This window comes from Quercus lobata, chromosome 2 (assembly GCF_001633185.2).
Source record: "Quercus lobata isolate SW786 chromosome 2, ValleyOak3.0 Primary Assembly, whole genome shotgun sequence".
Lineage (NCBI taxonomy): Eukaryota > Viridiplantae > Streptophyta > Magnoliopsida > Fagales > Fagaceae > Quercus > Quercus lobata.
Genome location: NC_044905.1, coordinates 25,192,115 through 25,215,112, shown reverse-complemented (window position 1 = coordinate 25,215,112; position 22,998 = coordinate 25,192,115). Strand labels below are relative to the sequence as shown.

General features: G+C 32.5%; 2 protein-coding genes across 3 annotated transcripts; one reads left to right on the top strand and one right to left on the bottom strand.

Annotated features, from left to right (window-relative positions):
- Positions 1 to 7,290: 7,290 nt before the first annotated feature.
- LOC115974190 lies at positions 7,291 to 8,442 on the bottom strand. The gene is made up of 3 exons (XM_031094432.1): positions 8,306 to 8,442; positions 7,953 to 8,139; positions 7,291 to 7,851 (listed from the first exon to the last, which is right to left on the bottom strand). The coding sequence occupies exons 1-3, from the start codon at positions 8,438 to 8,440 to the stop codon at positions 7,484 to 7,486; spliced, it is 690 nt and encodes a 229-aa protein (XP_030950292.1). The 5' UTR covers positions 8,441 to 8,442; the 3' UTR covers positions 7,291 to 7,483.
- Positions 8,443 to 11,243: 2,801 nt separating this feature from the next.
- LOC115975066 (protein LAZ1 homolog 1) lies at positions 11,244 to 22,233 on the top strand. Of its 2 annotated transcripts, none has more exons than XM_031095705.1 (9): positions 11,244 to 11,385; positions 15,112 to 15,667; positions 15,935 to 15,991; positions 17,711 to 17,819; positions 18,104 to 18,291; positions 18,391 to 18,479; positions 18,692 to 18,947; positions 21,090 to 21,335; positions 21,579 to 22,233. In XM_031095705.1, exons 2-9 carry the CDS (start codon positions 15,452 to 15,454, stop codon positions 21,867 to 21,869), a joined length of 1,452 nt encoding a protein of 483 aa, XP_030951565.1. In that variant the 5' UTR covers positions 11,244 to 11,385; positions 15,112 to 15,451; the 3' UTR covers positions 21,870 to 22,233. The 2 variants fall into 2 exon arrangements, with proteins under 2 accessions (XP_030951565.1, XP_030951566.1); XM_031095706.1 differs by having other exon boundaries at positions 15,107 to 15,667.
- Positions 22,234 to 22,998: the final 765 nt, after the last annotated feature.

Genomic DNA, 22,998 nt, shown 5'->3' with positions numbered 1-22,998 from the left:
TGGGGTTTTTTTTATTATTCTCGTCACAATTCACGTATCAAATTTGCCAATACTGTGCGCATATATATTAATAAAATTATAATTACTAGTTCTTTTTAATGAAAATATTTCAAGTTCTTGACAATAATACACTTTCTTCTATTTTTACTTTTCCGATCGTTTTTATCATTATTATTTGGAAGAATTATTTTTTTATAAAGAAAATGTAATCATTTTTTATCTATTAATTTAAGTCCATAAAATTTAACAATACCACACCAATACTTGGACTCGTGCTGTGATCAAGGACTTCACTTGAGAAGGTTAATATAAAAAAAGAGTTGCTTAATTCAATAATTACAATTACGGGGAGAGGAATTTTGAACTATTAATGCCATTGATATGAAAAAAAGAAAAAGAAAAAAAAGTAGCAATCAATTGAGCTAAAAAAATCTTTTTTGTCGTTGATAAAAGCTAGAAGACTATCGATAATATAAAATAGTAGTAGTAGTAGGGGCTAACGAGTCACAAAAATCTTATTCTATATTCTATATAATAAACATTTATTTTAAAAATTATGATTGTTCTAAATATTTATCTTTTTTATGCATCAAGTGGTTATTCTTTGTTAAAATTTTGAATAAATTAAATAATTCCCCCATAATTTAAGATAGTTTCGAACTATATATTGAATTTCAAAAAGTTTATTAGAATTATAAACTTTTAAAATTATTTTAATTCAAGTCCTTTGACAAATCACTTAAACTAAAAAGTAACGGAAATTTACCTTAGTTAAGATTAAGAGTCCATTTGGATACAATTTATTTTGGTGAAAATTGAAAACACTGTAACAAAATAATTTTTAAATATGTGAATAGTACCGTGAGACCTATTTTAATATTTTTTTCTGAATAAAGTGACTGTAGGTCCCGTAAACAGTGCATAAACAGTGAAATTTGCAAAACACAAGACGTAGATAATTCCTATCCAAACGCTTTCTAAAACTTCCTGATATAAGTTAAGACTAAAACTCATCCAAACACAAAAATTTATTTCATGTGAATCTATAGAGCCTTTCGTATATGATAATCTTAATAAGCTTTTTAGTTATTGTCACCAAAAGATCCATGGGAAAATTAACATTTAATAACTCATGTCCAAATTATGATTACATATCCTTAAATTGTCTTTTATTCGATTGGCAAATTGAGAGGTGGACTTCTAAATGACTATTTGATGAAAAAGTAGAGATTAATGGCCTGTTTGGATGGAGGGGGGAAGGAAAGAAAGTGGAGGAAAGTAGAGTAGAGTTAGCTAAAAATAAGCTAATTTTGTACTAAATCTATTATACTTTACTTTACTTCCCCTCAATCTAAACGAACCATAAATTGAACCAGGATATTGATCCACTAATTCCACTCTCTATCCATAAAATTAAATATATAAAAAAGAAGAGATTTTCAATTTTCCCATTATATTTACTGAATTGAACGTACATAGAAAGAGAATCAAGAGGATTGTGATTTTTTCAAAATCGTTGTTGACAATCTTTTTCAACAACGATTGTGATCCTTTCAATTTCTGACTAAAAAGTAAAAACTGACTTCACAATTGAATAATAATGCAAAAATGTCAAAAGATAATGAATAATGCAAAAGAGGCAATGCAATTCTAGAAAGTGTAAATCTTATTTCATGTGTCAAACAAGAAGACAACATGACGTTATATAATTTGATCTCCCCGTTGTTGGGCCTATAAATAAAATAATGGCACACGTGAGAAGGCCAAAAGTTTATTTATAATTACTCATATAAATTACAATGTTTGTATGTAAGAGTAAGTTGTTGGGTAGTTAGCAATAAAATGAAGCGCTTAGGAGAATACAGGTGGCACCATAATATTAATAATTTATCATTTATCAGTTATAAAGTGTGAGAGATTGCAGAGTTAATTTGAAGAATATAAGTGTGCGAGCAGTTATTCAACAAGTGGAGAGCACATGAGCAATTATATAGACATTCAAGCACATAAGAAGCACATGGTTGGACGAACAAATTATACTTTCTTGAGAATCAACGTAGTGCCTTTTATTCAATAAATATCATCAAAAAGCACATAATTGGACAAACCAAATTTCATTCTAGACAACGTAACAATAACTGCATGCTTGTAAGTGTATATCATATAGCATTAATTATTTAGGAGTAGTTTTATAACTTCTTAGGAGTATTTAACTTAATTTTGGTCATGTACTTGTGCAATCTTGTAATTTAGTTTTTGTGACACATTACAATATTAATTAATAATAATAAATATTTTATTCTTTTGTACTTTTGAAAAATCCTATTGGTTTAGGTTGTGGGAAAGTCCATCCTTTTGGCACGAAGTCATGTCTCATATATATAGTGTTTTAGTACAAACATTTCATTAGAATTAGTTTGTACTCTCGAACATAAGTGCAAGGTAGATAATGTGACCTTTCTCAAGTAGGGACAAATGGCAAGAAGCCATCAAGCCCATCAATGCAGCATAAAGGAAAAGTAAACAAAATTACATGTCATGGAAACGAGAAAATCTAAAAATACGACTTTTATGTGTATGTGATTGTGGAAGTGAAGAAAAAAATAATAGCTTTATATAAGATTATTATTTATCACTTATAGATGACTACTTTAATAAATTACAGTAAAAAATTCAGATAAATGGTTTGACCCGGAAGATCTGAAAAAAAAAATAATAATAATGTTACCATATTTATTATTTTGGTAAAAGATGAAGATACAAAGGACGGGAGGTTTGTAAGAAGAGAGACAAATGTGTAAATGCAAGTCCAAAGTGTACAAGAGGCAAGGACAAATGTGTAAATGCAAGTCCAAAGTGTTCTTAAACTTAATTTGCAAGGGGACAAAGTGTAAATATATTCTCATCTCTAAAGAAGAAAAGGGGGCAACTGAAAGAGACAACTCATGTTCTCTTTCTAAGCTTATCTAAGGACTTCTCTCCAAAGGGCAAAGGCAGCAGCTAGGTAGAAGCTTTTCTTGCACGTTCTCTATCAAAGCAACAATGCATCCTCTTCTTTTTGGAAATTTTGGAGGATGATACTTTCTTTTCTAACATTTTTAATAAATTTTATTATAAATTTAATAAATAGATCTTATTATAATTGTGAGAGAAAAAATTATTATTTTCCATACTTTAAAAGTATTTAAAAATTACTTATATAATTTTGAAAAAAATAACTTTCTTTTAAATAATATGAATCCATTTAATACATATATTTAAATAGGTATTTTTAAATTTTAAATAATATTATACGTCTTTTTATATATTTAAAAAAAAAATTGATTAATCACGTACGGACTTATATCTTTATACCATGCGTCGCAAAAGTCATGTGAGAGTGTCAAAATCACTCAATTTTTTTACGTAGCACCGGCAGTTGGCAAGCAAAGCAGTAAGTAATAATTAATAAGACAACTTTCCTCTTCAGAAGAAAAAATAATTAAAATTGTTGAGATTTTAATTTATTTTTTGCTGAGTAATTAAAATTGAGATTCTCTATCAATTCTGTTCTACTACGTTTTCAAGGTTTTGATCTAGATAAGGGCTAAGAGTCCATCAGTCAGACAGGAACCCCGGGACGGTGACCAGAGCATTCAAGTGGCGCAAAACCCAAAATGGCAAAAATTGAAAAAATAAAAAATAAAAATGAAAAAAATATTTGAGGTCTTTTGCAAAATTGGCCGACAAATACGATATAAAGAAAACGACAAAAACTTGCTTTTCTTTTCTTTTTATATTTTGGTAATTAGAACAAAAACTTCCACAACTTTTTTCTTAAGGCTATGTTTGGTTCGTGTAAAAGCATTTTTGAAAAATATTTCATTTTTTGAAAATACTATTTTTCTTGAAAGAAAATGTTCTTATGTATTTGGTTGCATTTCAAAAAATTTTTCGAAAAATATTTTCTGGTGTTTTGAAAAGAAGAAGGAAAAGACAAACCTAGAAAAACACGGACAAAACCCATAAAAAAAATCATCAACGATTGTCGCTCGACTGGGTTCAACGGCGCGGTGCTTCGCGAGCTCCAGTCCGACGATCGCGATCGATGACGCGATCTTGCGAAGCGTCGATCACGATCTCAGATCGCGGTCGTCAGACTAAAGCTCGGGGTTCGCCGGTGATCGTCGGACTAGACTGGAGCTCGGTCTTCTTCCTCTCTCTCTCTCTCTCTCTCCGGAAATACTTTGAAGTGAAAATGAAAGTGTAAAATGATTTCCGTAGTCAAAGTCATTTTTTTTCGGTCAACGGAAATCAATTTCCGGAAAATAGAATTTTCCGGACCAACCAAACACTCCCATTTCCGGAAAAGCATTTTCGAAAGTGATTTTCACCCAAAACAAACAACCTAAGTAGCAAATCTTTGAATAAGTTAAAACAGAAGTGATTTTAGGAAGCATGAAAAAAATAGGAGAAAATATTTTCTTTCTGTTTGGTAGGAAAAGAAAAATTATCTGATGAAAATTGGTGTGAGGGTTATTTCTTTCCTGGCCTATAAAATTTAATTTTTCAAATAGAGAGGAAATTATGGGAGAAAGAAAATTATGATTTTATCTTTTATTTAAAACTAATATTAAAAAATTATTTTTTATATAGAAGAGTATAATAATAACCTATTACAAACTACCATTTCTTTCCATCTAAACAAAGGGTATATAATAATTTTATGTATCATACTTTTCTGTCCTTCCTACCAACAACTTAGATAAAATATTAGTATCTTCTTTATCCTTTAATTTTTTTTAAAATTTTAAATCTATCTTTACCATCCGTCCTTTACTTAATAAATGTCCTAGTTTGCTCCACTCCGTGCAATTCTTTGTACTAATTTCATAAGTTGCTCTCTTTTTATTAAAAAAAAGGGTTGCTCATAAGTTGCTTCGTGCAATTTTTTGTCATAGTTATTTAAACAATAGTTTTAGTATTTAAACGATATTATATATATTTTTATATATTTGTTTACACACATATTATTCTAAAAAATACAAACAATATTACCAAACGAAAATTACTCAAACTCATTGCAATAGCCTACGCTTCTTCTAGACACAGGACTAAAACACACACACAGGGGAGTGGGAACCCGGGTCTAATATCACACAACTCACAACATACAAAAGCCGGTAACTCTTGAATGTTGTGTGAAGGTTTTAAACCCATTGGGAGACACACACTTGGGCAATGTGGGACAAACCCACTTGATTGCTTTTTTTTTTTTTTTGAGAAAGACACAGGACTGAAGCACACACACACAGGGGGAGTATCTATTTAAGCTTCCAAATTCCTATTAAGGCGAATTTCTCATTTTTTTTTCCCGGTGTATGCCCTAAAAGATTATTACTAATCTGAAAGGTTTAAGCTAACATTCTCTGTTTCATGTGTGGCATTAGACTCATCTTTAATAAGTGAGGTCTAAACAAGACCATATCAATAAAATTTGAGGCCTAAGTAGTTTAAGTGAGATATTTTTATATATTTATATATCAATTAAATAATATTTATTTAGTTTTTTATATAATCAATTTTTTATTATTTAAAATATATTCTTCTCGACTCGTTAGATGCAAAATTTCTAATTAAAAAATTATATTCAAGTTTTTCTAATATCCTTTTAATCTTCACTATAAAAAATTCTCTTAATATTTATTCTTACAAAGTTCATTTAGATATGATTTTATCAATTTAATTTTGGAAAAATTTTTATGCAACAACTACTTTAACAATATTTTCAAAAAAATTATGTAACGATGCATGCATTTGAATGAGAATCTAGTCTTTTTATTTAATTTAGTTTATGAAATTGAGGTTTTTTTCTCTCCTATTCGTAAGACATCTTTTTAAATTTAAGTTTAGTTCTTAAAAATAATTATAAACCATCAATGTTAAAATAAAATAAATTATGGAGCGATACATGCATTTAAAAAATAATCTAGTCTTTTTATATAAATTAGTTTGTGAAATGAAGGTTTTTCCATCCCCCTATTCTTGAGTCTTATTTTAAAATTTTAATTTAGTTCTTAAAAATTAACCTAGACTATCAAATATCAGAATAAAATAAATTTAGAACATACAGTAATATAACTTTAATGTTTAGAAAATGAGTTTATCATACAGTAATTGACAAGGTTTACTTGTTTACTTGATAACATACAGTAATATGACCTCATGAAAATAAGTTTAGGAGTAACATAGAAAATGAGTTGTTTGATAATGATTGGTTATTAATAAATGCTTTTTAGAGAGTGAGAAAGTATAGGTGGTTTAATGGTCACTATATATATATATATATATATATATATAAAAGGTGGGAAGATTTTTTTTTATATGAAGAATTTTTAAAGCAAGATTGATAAATAAAAAATGCATATTGAATTTCTTTTTAGAAATAAACACTTAAAAAAGGAATAAATAAGTATAAAACATATTTTATTTTAGGTTGTTATATTATACTTTAGAATCAGGATTGTGGAAATTTTAGGTTGTTATATTATACTTTAGAATCAGGATTGTGGAACCCCCCCCCCCCCCCCCCTCTCTCTATTTGAAGCCCTACGGAATTTCTTAAGGGCTAAGTTAACCCTAGGTTTACTACACAAAATTATTGACATTTTAAATCAGTAGTAGGGTAAACATTCAAACTCATTATTTTTTTGTTGTTGAGAAAAATAGCTCATATTATAATATTATGATCTATTACCACTAATCCTAAAGACTTAAATTATGAAAAGACAATGAATTTAATCCTTTATCATTATTTGAAGTTGAAACATAGCCCATTTATCATTCAACCCATGTCTAGAGGATTTTGTTTTGTTTTTAAATTGTTAAACCACATGCCGAAGTTTAGTTCTCTTTGTAAAGAAGGTTTACTTTAATGTTCCCCCCTTGTATAAAAAAAATAAAGTGATTTGATCAGGAGGAATCTGATTATCTAAAGCTGATTAGGCGGGTTGACAATTACTTTGGCAAGCACAAAGTTGGCAGTGACACAGTCGTAAAAGAGTGTCACAATCAATCACCCCATTCTCAACTTGGCACGCAATTAGCAATAAGATTACTTCCCTCAATAGATTAAAAAAAATTAAAATTGAGATACAGTCTCTTCCCTTATCCATTTCCATTGACTCCACATTTTCAAAGATTTTGATCTAGATTAAGATGATAGAGCATCGGTAAAGTAACACCTGAAAGGATGTCCAAAATTGTTACAACCAACTAAAAGACAAAAAAATAAGACCTAAACTATAAAACTTGAGGTCTTCTTAAACGAAATTGTCCCGAAATTCACAAAATAGACAAACAAAAACTCCACCTATTTACCACCATTGATTGATTCTCATGTTAAAAGACGAACAAAAAGTGGGAGCCGGACAAAACTGAAAAAAGAACCAACTGGGTCTTTTTCCAAGGCTTCAAAATTGGAGGAACATAGCGTGCTATGACTTCACTCTTTACTCACCATACCCAAATCCATGTTCGTTGAGAGTGAGACTTTCTTGCATTCTTTGGAAAGCCACTTGGACCTCATGTAGTTGGCTTTTCTCCAAGGAGGAACGTGAAGACCCCTCTCTTTTAGTGACTTCTTTGCAGCTGAGCAAAGCAGAGAGATAATCTGGTTGAGCTTTTCTTCACTCCCAACAAAGACTGAAGGTAGAGTGTTGATCAGTTCTTTGTAAGCTGCTGTAGGCCTTGCCACTTCAAACTGAGACTTAAAATCCACATCTACAATCAGCCTTGTTGGTTCCTCATCATCACCATTGCTATCTCTCACCATGACATCAATATATTCATAATCACCTGTGCATTGGACAACTAAAACAAAAACAAAACAAAAAAAGACATCAAAATCAGAATTAGGTTTTCAAGAATATAGCAGAGAGAGATCAAAGAGCTAGAGAGAGAGAGAGAGAGACCTTTGGAGTGACCAAAAGAGGAGAGCCAAGAAGTTTTACAGAGAGAAGCTTCATAACCATCCATTTTCAATTTTGTCACCAACCATTTCTTCATATGATTAGTATGATCCCCTGAAATATCTCTCATGTACATCAATATTTTCTCAAGGACCTCAACCTCAGCCTCCATGGCCCTCCCAAGAATCTCCTAGAAAAAATGTAAAAGGCAAGTGAATCGAAACCATCAACACAAATAATAAGTTAAATCATAAAGGTGATGAGAAGGAAAACAGTGACTAAAAATTGAATAAAAATATGAGGAAAAAAAAAAATAAATAAACGTTTAGTAGTTGAAGCGATGGAAGAAGACATACCTTTAAAGTGAGATATGGGGGGTGATCATTGTGAGAGAGTGGTTTTGAAGATGGAAGTGAGAAGGGTGAGGCTGAATCTGATTCTATGAAATCTCTGACCATTTGAAGTAGTTCTTCTTCTGCTATGCTACCCATATTCCTTGAGTCTTCCTAGAAGGCAGGCAAGACTTCCTGCACAAGAACTTTTTAAGCTGGTATTTATATATTAGCTTACCACAATAAATCTATAATTATATTTCTGTGGAGTAGTATATTAACAATAATTTGGAGGATATAATTTTTATTATATATAGTTTTAGTGTTAATATTATATCAATATAAAATAAGGTTTTAATTCATTTCCATATGATCAATCAAATAAAGATTAAAAATATTTAAAAATTGTCCTTTTTTTTTTTAAATGAGATTTAAAAATGATCTTAAAAGTAATGGAGATGTACTCTCTAAGACTAAAAATGTCTGTTTGGCTAACTTATATTTTGTTAATTTATTTTACTATTCAATTTATTTTTATTATTATTTATGGGCTCATTGTACTTTTTGGTACTACTTATGAGTCCCACTGTACTCTTTCAACTAATATTTACTTTTATTTATAGTACTTTCAACAAAAAATTTTCAGTTTCAGCAAAATAAGTGGATACTAAATAAACCTTAAGTTTTAAACTTTTTTTTTTTTAAGAAACAAACACACATAAGAAAGAAGAAAAAATGTTTTAACACAAAAAAAATCAAGATTTAAACTTTCTTTCAAGTTTTTTGAAACTTTTAATTTAAGATTTTAATTTCGGTTATGTTTTATAACAAAAACTTTAGGCCGTAACATGTTTCACTTAAAAATAAATATTTTAATAATTACTATGTCACATGACAAAAATATATTATAGGAACTGTAACAATCGTGTTGAGCTACTTAAGATATAAGTTTTATTGCTAGTAAAATTTTTAATTGGAATAGTATTTAATATTTATAAAACTTTGTTCATAGAGATTTATTTCTAGTATGTGTATTGTATACCATGAAATATTTATGTTGAACCACACAATGTGTGGGGGAAATATTTATTTATTTATTTTTATACACAGTATATCAGGTGATGTTTAGCGAAAAAGGAAAATTCATATTCAGCACCTAACGCAAGAAAAGATAAATAAAAATACTGACAAAGATGAGGAATTGTTCGACCATGTTATTGTTTTTCTTATACAATAGCTTGGCGTACAAGCAACAGAAATGTATATGTGAATAAATGGTATTTCTTTTAAGAGAGAGAGAGAGACAATAAATGGTATCGATTGCTGCTCATTCATACAGTAACATTTCTTTTTTTGTTTGTACTAAACAAAAATTTTAAATTATGAAAAACAAATATGACCTGCACGAACTAAACGGTAAGAGCACCAGTATTGGGGTGTAAAACCCCTCAGGTTACTATTTTACAACTCAAACCATTAAAGGCATGCCACAACTAGGTTGCTAGGTGCAAAAAAATTATATCCACAAGCTACAGTAAGGTTGCATATAGAGTATTAGCATTTGTGTTAGGATTATTGTGATCATTGTGCAGTGGTTTATTGTTGTAATTCAATTACTGCCTTCTTGTTGTAGTTAACCATGGTTAGTGAGGTATGTGGCTTGGTTAAGGGAAGTAACTGTTGTGTTAGTAAATAGGCAGTTGGTTAGTGTGTGCTGTGAAAAGTTGGTTAGAAGAATCATATTAGTACCATATCTTGTATAAAGATTACGGGGAAAACTGAAACCCACTCGAGGTAATTGGTTAATGAATTGCTCTCATTCTTTCCTTATCTCAGTCTCATATTCTTTCACTATCTCTCTCTCCCCCACTCTCTCTCTGTTTATTATCTCTTTGTTCTGGAGGTGAAGCTGTCCTCTTATTCAGCTATTATCAATCAAGCCATTTAATAATTCTTGCAATTTGGGAATGCAAAAAAGTTTATATTTTGTATCCTTAAAATTTACTTTATTTATTTTATCATCCTATTTTACAACTCACCCATCGCCCAGGGCCTTGGTTTTGGCTAGAGTAGATCTTTACTCTTTGATATCTTCTCTTATAGATAATCCACTGGGCTAAGTCATGGGTATTATTTGTGGTTTGGATTGATAAAGAAATAGATTGTATTAAGTTGGTCTTTATCTACTACAATATTACCATCCATCCAATATAATGTCATGGAACTCTCTCTCTCTTTCTCATTTACAACCAAATCAAATTATTATTAACAAACTTTGGTAAGCCATGATCATCCATCCAATCTACATTTTACATACATACACTTAAATCAAGAGTTTTATAACTCAATTAATTGACACCTTCTTATGTTTACAATGGAGATATACAGAGTTCAAATCTCATTTCCCTGTTATAACTATCAATTTATTAAAAAAAAAAAAGTTAGAGACAGTCCAGATAGGAAGTAAATTACAACTGGAAGTCCAGCCCATGGATGAGCCCATTTCCATAAGCCTGTCTTAAAACATGAAAAACACACTCCAGTCCAAGAACAAAAAGAATATAGGAATAGAATAGAGTGTAGGCTTTTCTTTCTTTTGGACTCAGCTATGGGCTACCCACCCGTGACAATGAGCCCCGCTCCAAAAACCCATATACCTGTCAAACCAATCCGCAAATCGCAAATGACTGGTCGTTGGGATTTGGGACCAGCCGGTATATTTCAAAATCCACGTAACTATGCTCGCTTGTATAAAAAGTTAAATTCAGAATCCTCTTTCTGTTCCACTAAAAATTAAAACCACAACCCCTCACTCCCCCACAATCTCACAGCCCTCATCACCAAATAACACGTCAACAAATCCACATCAATTGTCGCGGCTGTGAGAATAAAAAGTAGCTCACTGCCATCGTGACTCTAGCATTATATGTTTTTGTTTAATAAGATGAAAAATTAAAATTCCCAACTGCCGAAGCAAAATAAATCAGTTTGTAAACTTTTCCTTCCTTATTTATTTTCTCTTTATATTTCATTGGAGACCGAAATACAAAAAAAATTTGTTTTCCCGGGAAAATATTATTCATTATCAAGCTGCGCAATCACAGGTCTGGATTTCGTTTCCCATAATTTCTCAATGATCTTACTATCGTATACATTTTCTGCTTTTATTTTTATTTTTATTTTTATAAATTTTGTTTGGCGTGTGATCGATTTGATTATTGTGATTCTAGGGTTTGTGTTCTTTTTTTGGTACTTTGTATTTTCGATGAATGTGTTTATAGAGTAATTAGATGAATGTCGCTGGTGAAGAACTTTCCCAATCCGCTTGTTTGGCACCTGAGAAAGCACAAAGGAAAAAAAAAAGCGGTGTTTTGAATTTTGTAATCTATTGGGTTTTGGTTTTCGGCAAAAAGTAGTAAGAATAGAGAAGACGGAAACTTAAAACTTAAAAGTCAACCAAACTAGCTTAGCTAACCGTATCAGTTTCAATTTTTGTTTTTTTTTTTTTTTTTTTCTCAGCATCCAAACAGACATTACTGGTTCTTATGAATTAATATTTATATTTTTTGAAATATTGATTGCTGAACTTTGATGATTAGTAACCTATTAAATACACCACATATTTGTTTGAGCCTTATTAAAAGATGAAAATTCTTCTCAAAAAAAGAAAAAAAGAAAAAGAAAAAAGAAAGACGAAACTGTTTCTTTTTTTTTTTCTTTAAGGTGAAAGTTTTGATAATTTGATAGTTACAATGGGGGAGAGGGGATTTGAACCCTAGATGTCTTCGTTGAAAACACTAAGAGGTGCCAAGTAGTTGTGCTACAAGGCTTTTGGTAAATATATAAATATGAACAAAAGTGAAATGATATAAATGTAAGCTTTTAGTTTGGTCATTTGAACTTTTAAATTTTGGCACGGAAATTATGAGAGCTGCATTTGTGAACTGATAGGTAATCTTCTTGGGAAAAAATATCAGGAGTAACTCTTAATGATCAATAATTTTGGATAGATAATAGCCTCAGGATCAAGCCACTTGATTCAGATGCCTAGTTGTATTACAGTAGAATGCTTGTTCCACTTGGTTGATCTTTATAACTAATTGGTCGGTATATTACTTCTGGGGTTTCACTATCAAGATCATGGTTAGTAGTATATGTATTAATAATAGACACTGTAAAACATTGTATGTTTGTAAACTTGAAATGTGGAGGATGATGTCGTGGATCTTAGATTTATTATGATTGGATTTGGCATAACTGGGATGTGTCATGGAGAGTTTAATGATTGGGAGAAAAAAGGAAAAAAGAAATGATTAATTGTTTTGGAAAGGAAATAGCCATAAGTTGAAACCATTTGATCCAGATGCTCTGTTGCCTCTTTGATTTACCTTTCTAGTTAATCAGTTGGCCTACAATTTGTAGGATTCCATTATCAAGATTATGGTTAGGAAAATATTTATTATGGATAGGGTTGGAACATTCTATGTTTGTGCACATGGATGATTTATTACCATCACATTTGTCTTTTGTGGACAAAGTCTCTGGGTGTTCAATTTTTCAAAAAGATAGTTTATTGACTGGACTTTCTCTCATGTAATTTTATACATTCCATTGTAGATGTTCGAATATGTCCTTGATTCCCTACTTATCAAAAAAAAAAAAAAGGGTCCTTGATCCCTGTACTTCTATGTTTAGCTCTACACATCTTTTTCCTACTAACAAGGTTCCATATTTGCATAATTTGCTTTCAATGGTGAAATTTCCCTTGTCACATGAGATTTTTGAAAATTTCCTTTAGTTGGAGGAACTTGGAGGATGTCTTAATTAATATTATATTAGTAAATTGGAGGATATTTCTTAATGGGATTTATTTTATATTGCTATGGTGCTTATGTTTTTATTGTATTGTGTACTGATAATGGCTTTAATTTTGCTTAATAAAGCAGAGGTTTAAGCATTAAGGATATGAGCCTTAAAAGGCTCAGTTTTGGACATTTTAGTGGAGCTTTTTTCCCTTTTCTCTCTTTTTTTTTTTGGGTAAGTCACACGCACACCTGGTGTGTATTTTTTTTGATAAGTAATAAGGATATATATTCAAGAACACTGCCTTATGCTGAAAAACATAAGGCAGAGAGAAAAATACAGATAGAGAAGATTAAGAAGAGAGTAAAAAGAAAGGAAAAGATACTAAATACAAAGGAGAGAGCTAAGGAACACAGGGAGAGATTCACTAGAGGTGATTTCCCAAACCCTAGACCAGTCAAATAGGGAGCCATTGAAAGAAGCCAATAATTGGTCATCCGAGCTATCCAAGTCCTCAAATGTCCTCCAATTTCGCTCCCTCCAAAGACACCACATTAAGCATAAAGGAGCTAAATTCCAAATGCTAGATGAATGTTTTCCAGGCCAATTCCACCAACCAAAGAGATTATCTGCAACCATTCTTGGCAAGACCCATGAAATCCCAAAAGATCTAAACACCAAACTCCACAACCTATGAGCCTTACCACAATGAAGTAGCAAGTGATCCACTGTTTCCCCATTACAACAGCACATAATGCACTAGTCAACAAAATCCATCCCTCTACCCCTCAAATTATCACCTATGAGGATCTTATCCCACACAACAGTCCACACAAAGAAGGAGACACGCTGAGGAGCCTTAACCTTCCATACACCTTTCCAAGGAAAAATAATGGGCAATGGTTTTCTTAACTTATTGTAAAACGATCGGTAATCAAAATCCCCATTCTTTGTCAACTTCCATCGCATACGATCTCCATTTTCAGTGGGAGGTAGATTTGAACCCAAGGTGCGGAGAAAATCATCCACACCACCCATTTCCCAATCATTTGGTCTCCGAATAAAATGAACATCCTAGCTTCTCCGTTCCTCTATCCCCAACCGTTCAAGAGAAGAGGCCACCGATGCCTCTTTATTGGAAGCCATCCCATACACATTTGGAAAATTCAATTGAAGTGGAGACTCCCCACACCGTTGATCTGTCCAAAGCTTAACTCTATCTCCCACCCCTACCTCAAACCGAATGTTTTTGCTAAATTCCTCTCAACCCATTCAGATACTTCTCCTCAAGCCACACCCATGTACCCCTCTACCTAGCTTGGATGTCCATCCCCCCATTCTTCCCCAAACTTTAGAGCTACAACCCTTCTCCAAAGCCTTGTCTCCTCGATCCCAAACCGCCATAACCACGCACACCTGGTGAGTTTGGAACCTAAAACAACACTATCCACTACATTCTTTTGGGGAAAGGGTTTTCATTTGAGCAAGAGCTCATTGGCCCTTAGACTCTAGAATTAATTTAAATTTCAAGCTGTTTGCTTGTCCTGCCTTTTCGAAACGACTGTAGAAATTAATGGACTGATGTTAATGGTCCATAAATTATCAGTTATTGGCATCTAGATCAATAGGAAGACACTGCTTCAAAGTATGAGATATATAGGTAGCTAGCATCTTTCTTTTAATCCACCAATTATATAGTATTGGGTCTCTTGTTTCTGGAATCAAATTGACTGCTGTACATTTTTGTCTGTTACTGAAAACTCCACTTACTTGGAGCTTAATTATGCTTCTGGATTTGGGATATTAGCGCAACTTTATGAGACATATATATTGAAGCCAGCACTTTCTTCTAGTTCATGTATAATATATTACTCCCAGTCAGTTATTCTGATAACGTCTATTTAATTAAAAAAAAAAAAAACCTGCTTATGTATGATACACATACTCTTTAAACTATGATCTTCTCCAATTTTCTGGTGGTTCATGCTATATTTTGTCTTGATTAATTGTTCCTTGTTTCAGTGCAGGTTTCAGGAGCCTGACACTTCATGCCTCTTTTTTCTAAAAGCTAAAGTTGGTATCCAGTCTTAGTATAATTTGTAGTTATTTGCTGTGGAAAATATTCTTTAGGCACCATTGTGGCAGGCAAGAAGGCTGGCTTTCCTCTGTTGCAATATAATATCTTGTGGGATGGAGTGGTTTCCTTACAGTTGACACAAAGAAAACATAAAAAGGGGAAAAAAACTGTGACGAAAGAAAGAGGGCTGATAAAGTGTTTAGGGACACACGTAAAGTTTCAACTAGAGTATCACAAGCACCTTTTATTTATTGGCAGATCAAGTGGAATTTTTAATATAGTTCTGCTCAATGGGATGGAGAGGGGTTTTCTATTCATTGTTTTTTCTTCTCAATCTTGTTGAGTCCTCAACAAGATCAGGGAAAATGTGGTCACTTAACTTGCATGCTGAGTCAGCAATAGCCTTCAGCTGGCCTATCTACAGTGCAAGCATATTTGTCGCCGTTGCTGTTCTGCTCTCCATGTATCTTATCTTTGAGCATTTAGCTGCTTATAATCAGCCAGAGGTATATTCTTGTAGTCCTTTAGACCTTTACTTGTTTTCAATCTCTCTCTCTCTCTCTCTCTTGGGTATGTGTGTTATTCCTTTGGTGCTACGCTCTGTATGTACAGTCACCTATGCTATTCCCATGTTGCTTTTTATATACAGATAACCTTGTTTTATCTTTGTGGCTTGGCTCGTTCCACTTAATATTTTCATTTGTTTTATAATTATTATCCTTTCCTTTAACATGATCTCTGAAATTGATAGCAGCAATTTGTTGTTAATGCAGGAGCAGAAGTTTCTAATTGGTCTCATTCTGATGGTTCCTGTTTATGCTCTAGAATCGGTATGATGGACACTACTTGTTATGTTTCTTCCCCCTTCATTTTGATTTATTGTTGCTCATTCATCTTGTTTCAATGGCCTGCTAGTTTTTCTTAAATTTTAAACACTAGATGGTTTTTATAATGCTCCCTTGGATGCAACAAATAGAGTTTCATCCTACACTGTTTGAATTAATGTTATTACATCATTTTCCTTGGAGTGAAGAAATTAATGTTTTGGGCAGGATATTGTCTTATCAAGAAATGTTTCATTTTTGTTACGTAGCAAGACTAATGAAATGAACTTGCTATTTCATGTATAGTGTGTGTGTGTGTGTGTATATAATTATGAAGGTTCTAATGTGGAAGGCTCTAAGATTGATAAATAGTTGTAGAGATTATGGAGTTTTGTGTGAATTTATCCAATAAAACAAAGGCATAAAACTTCTTTTGGCCCTCAAGTTTATGAGCCAATTTCATCTTGGCCCTCATAAAATCAAATTATCCCTGGTTTTTTGATAGCATTGCAATGGAGTCCTTGCTGTCAACTGACTTACAGAAAATGATGACTTGGTTATAGAGTTTCACTAGGCTTTGTTTGTTTTGTTGTAAAATGTTTTCCAGAAAACATTTTTAGCATTTTCAAGTGTTTTTTTCGTTGTGAAATTTGATCAACCCTGAAAATGTTTTTTGTTGACTGAAAAACACAGTTATAAAAGTTGGAAAACATTTTATGCCCCAAAATATTGTAAAACATTTTCTAAATTTTGTCAACACATACCTGCTTTCTCTCTCTCTCTCTCTTGATCCACCATGGCTTAGACACTCCTTGATGCTCTGCCTCTCATGACCACCAGTGGATTCCATCTCTCTTGAGCAAGACCTCAACGCGTGGATTGGCTCCATGCTGTGCCTTGCCACTGCAATTGAGGCCATGCCAGAGCTAGAGAGACGGCCTACTGCGCTGATTAGCTGCTCATTTCTCTCTGCCTCACTCGCATGATTACTATTGTAGAGTATATCTTTGATGGGGAGTGGATAATGAAAATTTTATTGGACGGTGGAGTTTGGGTGGTGCTGCTTGGAGGACATAAAAATTGCTGGATGGGTGTTGTGATTAATGTGTTTTGACCTTTTTGGGTTCTGTAATGGGTTTTGGTTATGGATATTCAGGTTATGTGATTACAGAAAATTTCCACATTACATTACGCCAAAGACAAATAATGATTTTTGGAGTATTTTCAAGAATGCAACCAAGCACTGAAAAGAAAATGTTTTCCTTTGTACATTGTAAAACATTTTACAACAAAACAGACAGAATCTAAAGTAAACTATATTAATAATTTAAATGTACTTATTATATGATGTGTAACACCTTGGGACACATAGCAACCATAGTTTGTAGGACGCAACTTTTATTATATATATATATATATATATATATAATATGGTTGCCTTGGGAGACTCATAGACATCTAATGCCCACTTACATCTCTTTTTTGCTTACATTTTTTAATTTTTAATGAACAATATTGACATGATCTGCCACTGCATATGAGAAACATTGCAATAAATTCTTGATATTATAGAGATTGACAACCTTGATTATTCTCAAGTTCACAAATCTTATCATTCACAAATATTTTGGCATCTGCTTCCCTGCTCTGTGTAATAAATTCAACTTGTATAGCAGTGTGGTTCTAGTTATTCTATTCTTTTGTGGACTAATTTTTTTGTTACAGTTTTTGTCACTGTTGGATTCAGGCGCTGCATTCAACTGTGAAGTAATTAGGGATTGCTATGAGGCGTTTGCATTGTATTGCTTTGAGCGGTACCTCATAGCTTGCTTAGGTATGTTAAAGGATTGTGCATATATACTTTTTAGATTGGTGATAGACATCATCTCTTAAATTTTTCATATTGGATAACATCATAAGTAAATTTTTAAAACAGATTTGACTTTTGTTTTGTCTTTTTGTTATGGTTTCTTTTTTCCTTTTAAAGATCCACTGTGTTCACATGTTAATAGATTTGATAATTGGATTATCAAGTTCTTGAAATTTATTTAGTAGTGTTGACTATTGAATTTTGGTAATAATTGTTTACCCTTTTTTGCAAAATATTTCTGCCTGTAGGTGGTGAGGAAAGTACAATTGAGTTTATGGAAAGTCAGAGCCTAGTTGATTACAGCACCCCTCTTTTGAAAGAAGCATACACATCTTATGGAGTAGTAGAACATCCTTTCCCATTAAATTGCGTCATAAGATATTGGTATCTTGGTGCCGACTTCTATAATGCTGTAAAAATTGGCATTGTTCAATATGTATGTGCTCATTGTTTCATTGGAAGCTATTGCAGTTTTCTTTTTCACTTTTGCATTTCATGGCCCCTGTTTGGTACTCACTGAGGCATTATTTCCCAGATGATATTAAAGATGATCTGTGCACTGTTAGCAATGATTCTAGAGACTTTTGGGGTTTATGGGGAAGGGACATTTGATTGGAGATATGGGTAAGGCATCCTTATTTACCTTTCTAATTGAGCTTGTACATTCATAACACATGCTCACATGCTCCTTTGTTAGTGCATAAATGGCAAATCTATTGGCCTGTTTGGGATCAACAAAAATGTCTGTAAAAATCACATTTTTCTTTGCAATTTTTGTGATTGTCTCTATTGCAGTAGGTGTTGCTATAACCTGAATGTCTCTTATTTTCTTGCAGCTATCCATACTTGGCTGTTGTTCTTAATTTTAGTCAGACGTGGGCTCTATATTGCCTTGTTCAATTCTATACTGTTATTAAAGATAAATTAGAACCGATTAACCCTCTGGCAAAATTTCTCACTTTCAAATCAATCGTATTCCTGACATGGTGGCAAGGCATTGCTGTTGCATTTCTTTTCTACATGGGAGCTTTTAAAGGATCTTTGGCTCAGGAGCTTAAGACACGCATACAAGACTACATCATCTGTATAGAGGTATGTAATGAAACTATTCATTCATGATTATTGTTCATCTCCTATTTGTGTATTTATTGTTCATCTCCAACAACATAGTGACATATACCACTTGCTTAATCACAACAATGCAAATTTCTTTAAAAGTATATTGTACAAGTCAGGATTTTTCTTTGAAAATAAATCATTTGTTGAGGGTGATTTGCGCTGGAAAGCCTGATATGATATTGTGCTAACAGTTTGTACAAATGTAGGTCAATGTGGTCTGGATTTTACCAAAGTTAATATTATGTATAGGAAAATGATAAACTTGTTTACTTCACAACCAGAAAAATGAAAAAATCTAATATTAATATTATTGTTTGTTCCTTTTGTTTGATATCATTATGGGGTTTTAAGGGGCACAAGATGCAGAAGAGTTGGGGCCTGTTTAGTCCCTGTTTTCAGAAACTGTTTTCTAGGTGTGTTGAGAAAAAACAAATTGTAATGGCTCCCAAAAAGTTGTTTGGCACTTGTTTTCTATTTCCATTCCTCTTAAAATAACTAAAACAAATAATGACAACCCACCACCGCGATCCCCGACCCACAACAACACACTACATGGAGCTTGATCTGAACGTGTTCCTTTGTTCAGCCACCATGAGCTGCGATTCACCATGAGAGAGAGATGATTACAAAATATTACAAAAATGCCATCAAGTTATATACAATAATGTCATGGAAAACAAAAAACAGGTGAGTTGTTTTCAGAAAACAAATGTTTAAACAAACTAGTTTTAGTGGGTCCACTTTTTTCTTTTTTAAAAACTGAAATCTGTTTTTAAGTATAGTTATGAAATAGGCTCTTGTATTGGTAAAGTGCAAGACCTAATTTGGGACAAGAAGCTGTTGAAAACTGGGCTAAGCTATTTGAAGGTTGCATTAAGAGAGCCGTTAGATGTAGTAATTATGGAAGCACAAATCATAGTATTGAAAGAGATCAAGTTTAACTTATCAAAAGAAGAAAGAGAGCAAGTTTGTTTACAAGGATGGCATGATGTTTGGATGATTTTAAGACTCTTATGTCATGGATTCATTATAGATAAAAATGACTTAAGATGGATATTTGAAACTTAATGAATTTAAACTGGAAGTTAAATTAAATTTCAATATATCATTCTCCAAATCACCAACGCAATTTAAGGTTGAGATTAGATGCTAATGTAACATTATCTCAGTCACTTGACTATGACAAATCCTCCATCAGTTTCAAACTTGTTTGGACTTAAGAATATTTTTTTGATATGATCATCACTCTCAGATTTGACAAATTTTCTTCTTAGCTCTCTCTCTCTTTCATAGTGGAACTTCAACTTGCACTCCTTTGAAGGAATTGTCAGGTTTTTTTATTTTTTTTTTGTGGAGTTGGATCTTAGTATTTGATTAATTTTGGATATATTTTGACTAATCAAAAGAATTTGCATAGATTTTGAATCTTTTTTATGGCCATTGGGGTATGTTTCTGCAGTATTTGTATCACTAGGAGATATGGGATTTTTTTTCTATTTGGGAATAGCTTATTTAGCTTTTTGCTAAAAGTGTACTAAAGTATACTTGTGCTTTGAAAAAGTGAGAAAAAAAGAAAGAAAAAGTGAGATTTTAAAAAACTATACATAAAAGCTAAAAGCAAAAAAGCTGGCTTATAAGCCAATTCCAAGTAGACATGATTTTGGAATTCTGAGTGTTTATGATCATATAGTACTAGTAAATTTGTACTTAATACTTTTTTCCCTTAACGTTTTTGTGTTTTTTAAGTATAGTTATTTGTTTTAGAAATGGTTATTTGTTTTGTTTTGGGGGATGAGAGACCACACAATTTACAACAAATGAATGATATAATGGTATTCTGCTTAGGTTAATGCATGATTTCCCAAGTATTGAGTATACCTAATTTGCTTTTACAGTGCTTCTAGATACTGAAGACCATATAACAAATCGTTTTGCAAGGCAATCTGTGTATTAATTAAAATTATGATGCATGAGGTTTTTCTTCACAATTTCATGGCATTATATGTATTATTTCATTAAATCATCTGATTGTCATTCATGTCAAGATCTTTCATTTAATTTCTGGAAGTTCAAGTTTCTGCTTGTAAAGCTTCTAATTTCAAGCTTGGCAAATAGATGGGTATTGCTGCAGTGGTGCACCTGTATGTCTTCCCAGCTGTACCTTACAAGCGTGGAGAAAGATGTGTTCGTAATGTGGCTGTAATGACTGACTATGCATCATTAGGAACACCTCCTGACCCAGAGGAGGTTCGTGACTCTGAAAGGTCAACTAGAATACACATGGCTCGTAATGATGAGCGAGAAAAACGTTTGAATTTCCCCCAAAGTGTTCGTGATGTGGTCCTTGGAAGTGGAGAAATTGTGAGAAATCAACCCTTTTCATTTACAAATAGTCTAGATACACAACAAATTTCACAACTGTTGAGGTGGCAGGTTGTGATTGGTGTACAATAAAAGTAGTGTTAGTGGTGGTCATGTGTAAAAGTGATGTTGTACTAATCCCAATCTGCCACCTTAGATGTTGTGAAAAAAGTAGATACCATTGTTATCTCATTTTAGTTATTGCTTCTCTCTTTTGCTGAAATCGCTCATTTTTTGTTTCAGATTGTTGATGACATGAAGTACACAGTTTCACATGTAGTAGAACCTGTTGAGAAGGGATTCGCAAAAATAAATAAAACCTTGCATCAGATATCTGAAAATGTGAAACGCTATGAGGAGAAGAGGAGGAGCTCTAAGGATGATAGTTATCTTATCCCCATGAATTCATGGTCGGGGGAATTTTCTGGAGCTCATGATAATCTTGTGGAAGGTAGTGTTAGTGACAGTGGTTTGTCCAATAAACCGCATCACCAATCCAAGGCCTCAGTATCTCGTAATAGAACTGGTAGATAATGTTTCACATCTTTATGTCTTGTGTAAATACAAAGTAACACAAATTGCATTAGATGTGCGTCATGATTTTTAGACGCTGTCCATAAACTTTGGTAAGCATTTAGAAATCATTCTGTTTCTACTGAATTCCTGGGGCAAAGCATCTTCAAGTGTCCTTAGTCCTTGTTTTTGTCTGTATAGGGGACAAAGCATCTCCAAGTGTCCCTAGTCCCTAATTCTTACCATAAAATGGTCCATTACATTCACACTTTATTTTGTTTGTACTGAACTCTTAACAATGAATTGCTGACATTAATACAGCAAAAGGAATTAGTCAAGTGCGGGATGCGTCGTGGAAATGGAGTTCCTACAAATTTTATTGCAATTTTTATGATATCTGTGTGGATTCTCTTTTGCGTTTCTGTTGTTTTTTTCTCATTATTTTGTCCACGGGATAGATTAAAAAAAGAAGAAAAAGACAAAAAAGAAGAAGCGCAGATCAGATAACAACAAACGGGATTGAACTGGGTGGAAAGATTAAAAGGATTAGAAAAAGAAATAAGAAAGGTTTGAAAAACGCAAAATATTCTAAAAACTTGAAAACAAAAGCGAAAATTTTGGTCAAGCCGTCCATTACGCCCTCTAAAGGCTGTGCTTGCTAGTAATTTGGCAGTAAAATTGACGAGAAATTATAAACAAGGAGTAATGCTACAGACATAAACTATTTTACAATATTTTTACAAACTGTTGATGTGGTAAATTCTTACTAGTTCTAATATGAGCGTATTACTAATATCACATTTTTACTTGCAATAACTATTTGGAAAATACTAAAGCAACATCAGTAATTTGTAAAAATGTTGTACAATAGTTTGTGTCTGTAGCATTACTCTATAAACAAATCTGGTATGGTTAATTAATTTTTTAGACATGTTGAATACATGATATAAGTCTTAAAATCATCCAAACATCATGCCATTGTTTTTTTTTTTTTTTTTTTTTGTGAGAGAGTTTCAACTTATGGCGTTTGCTTCTAATGATTGCTCTTTATCATCAGACCAAGCCACTAATCAGTTTTTGGTGTAAACGGGGATTGAACCTCAGATCTCTTATTCAACCATCAGAGACTTTACCAGTTGAGTTAACTGAA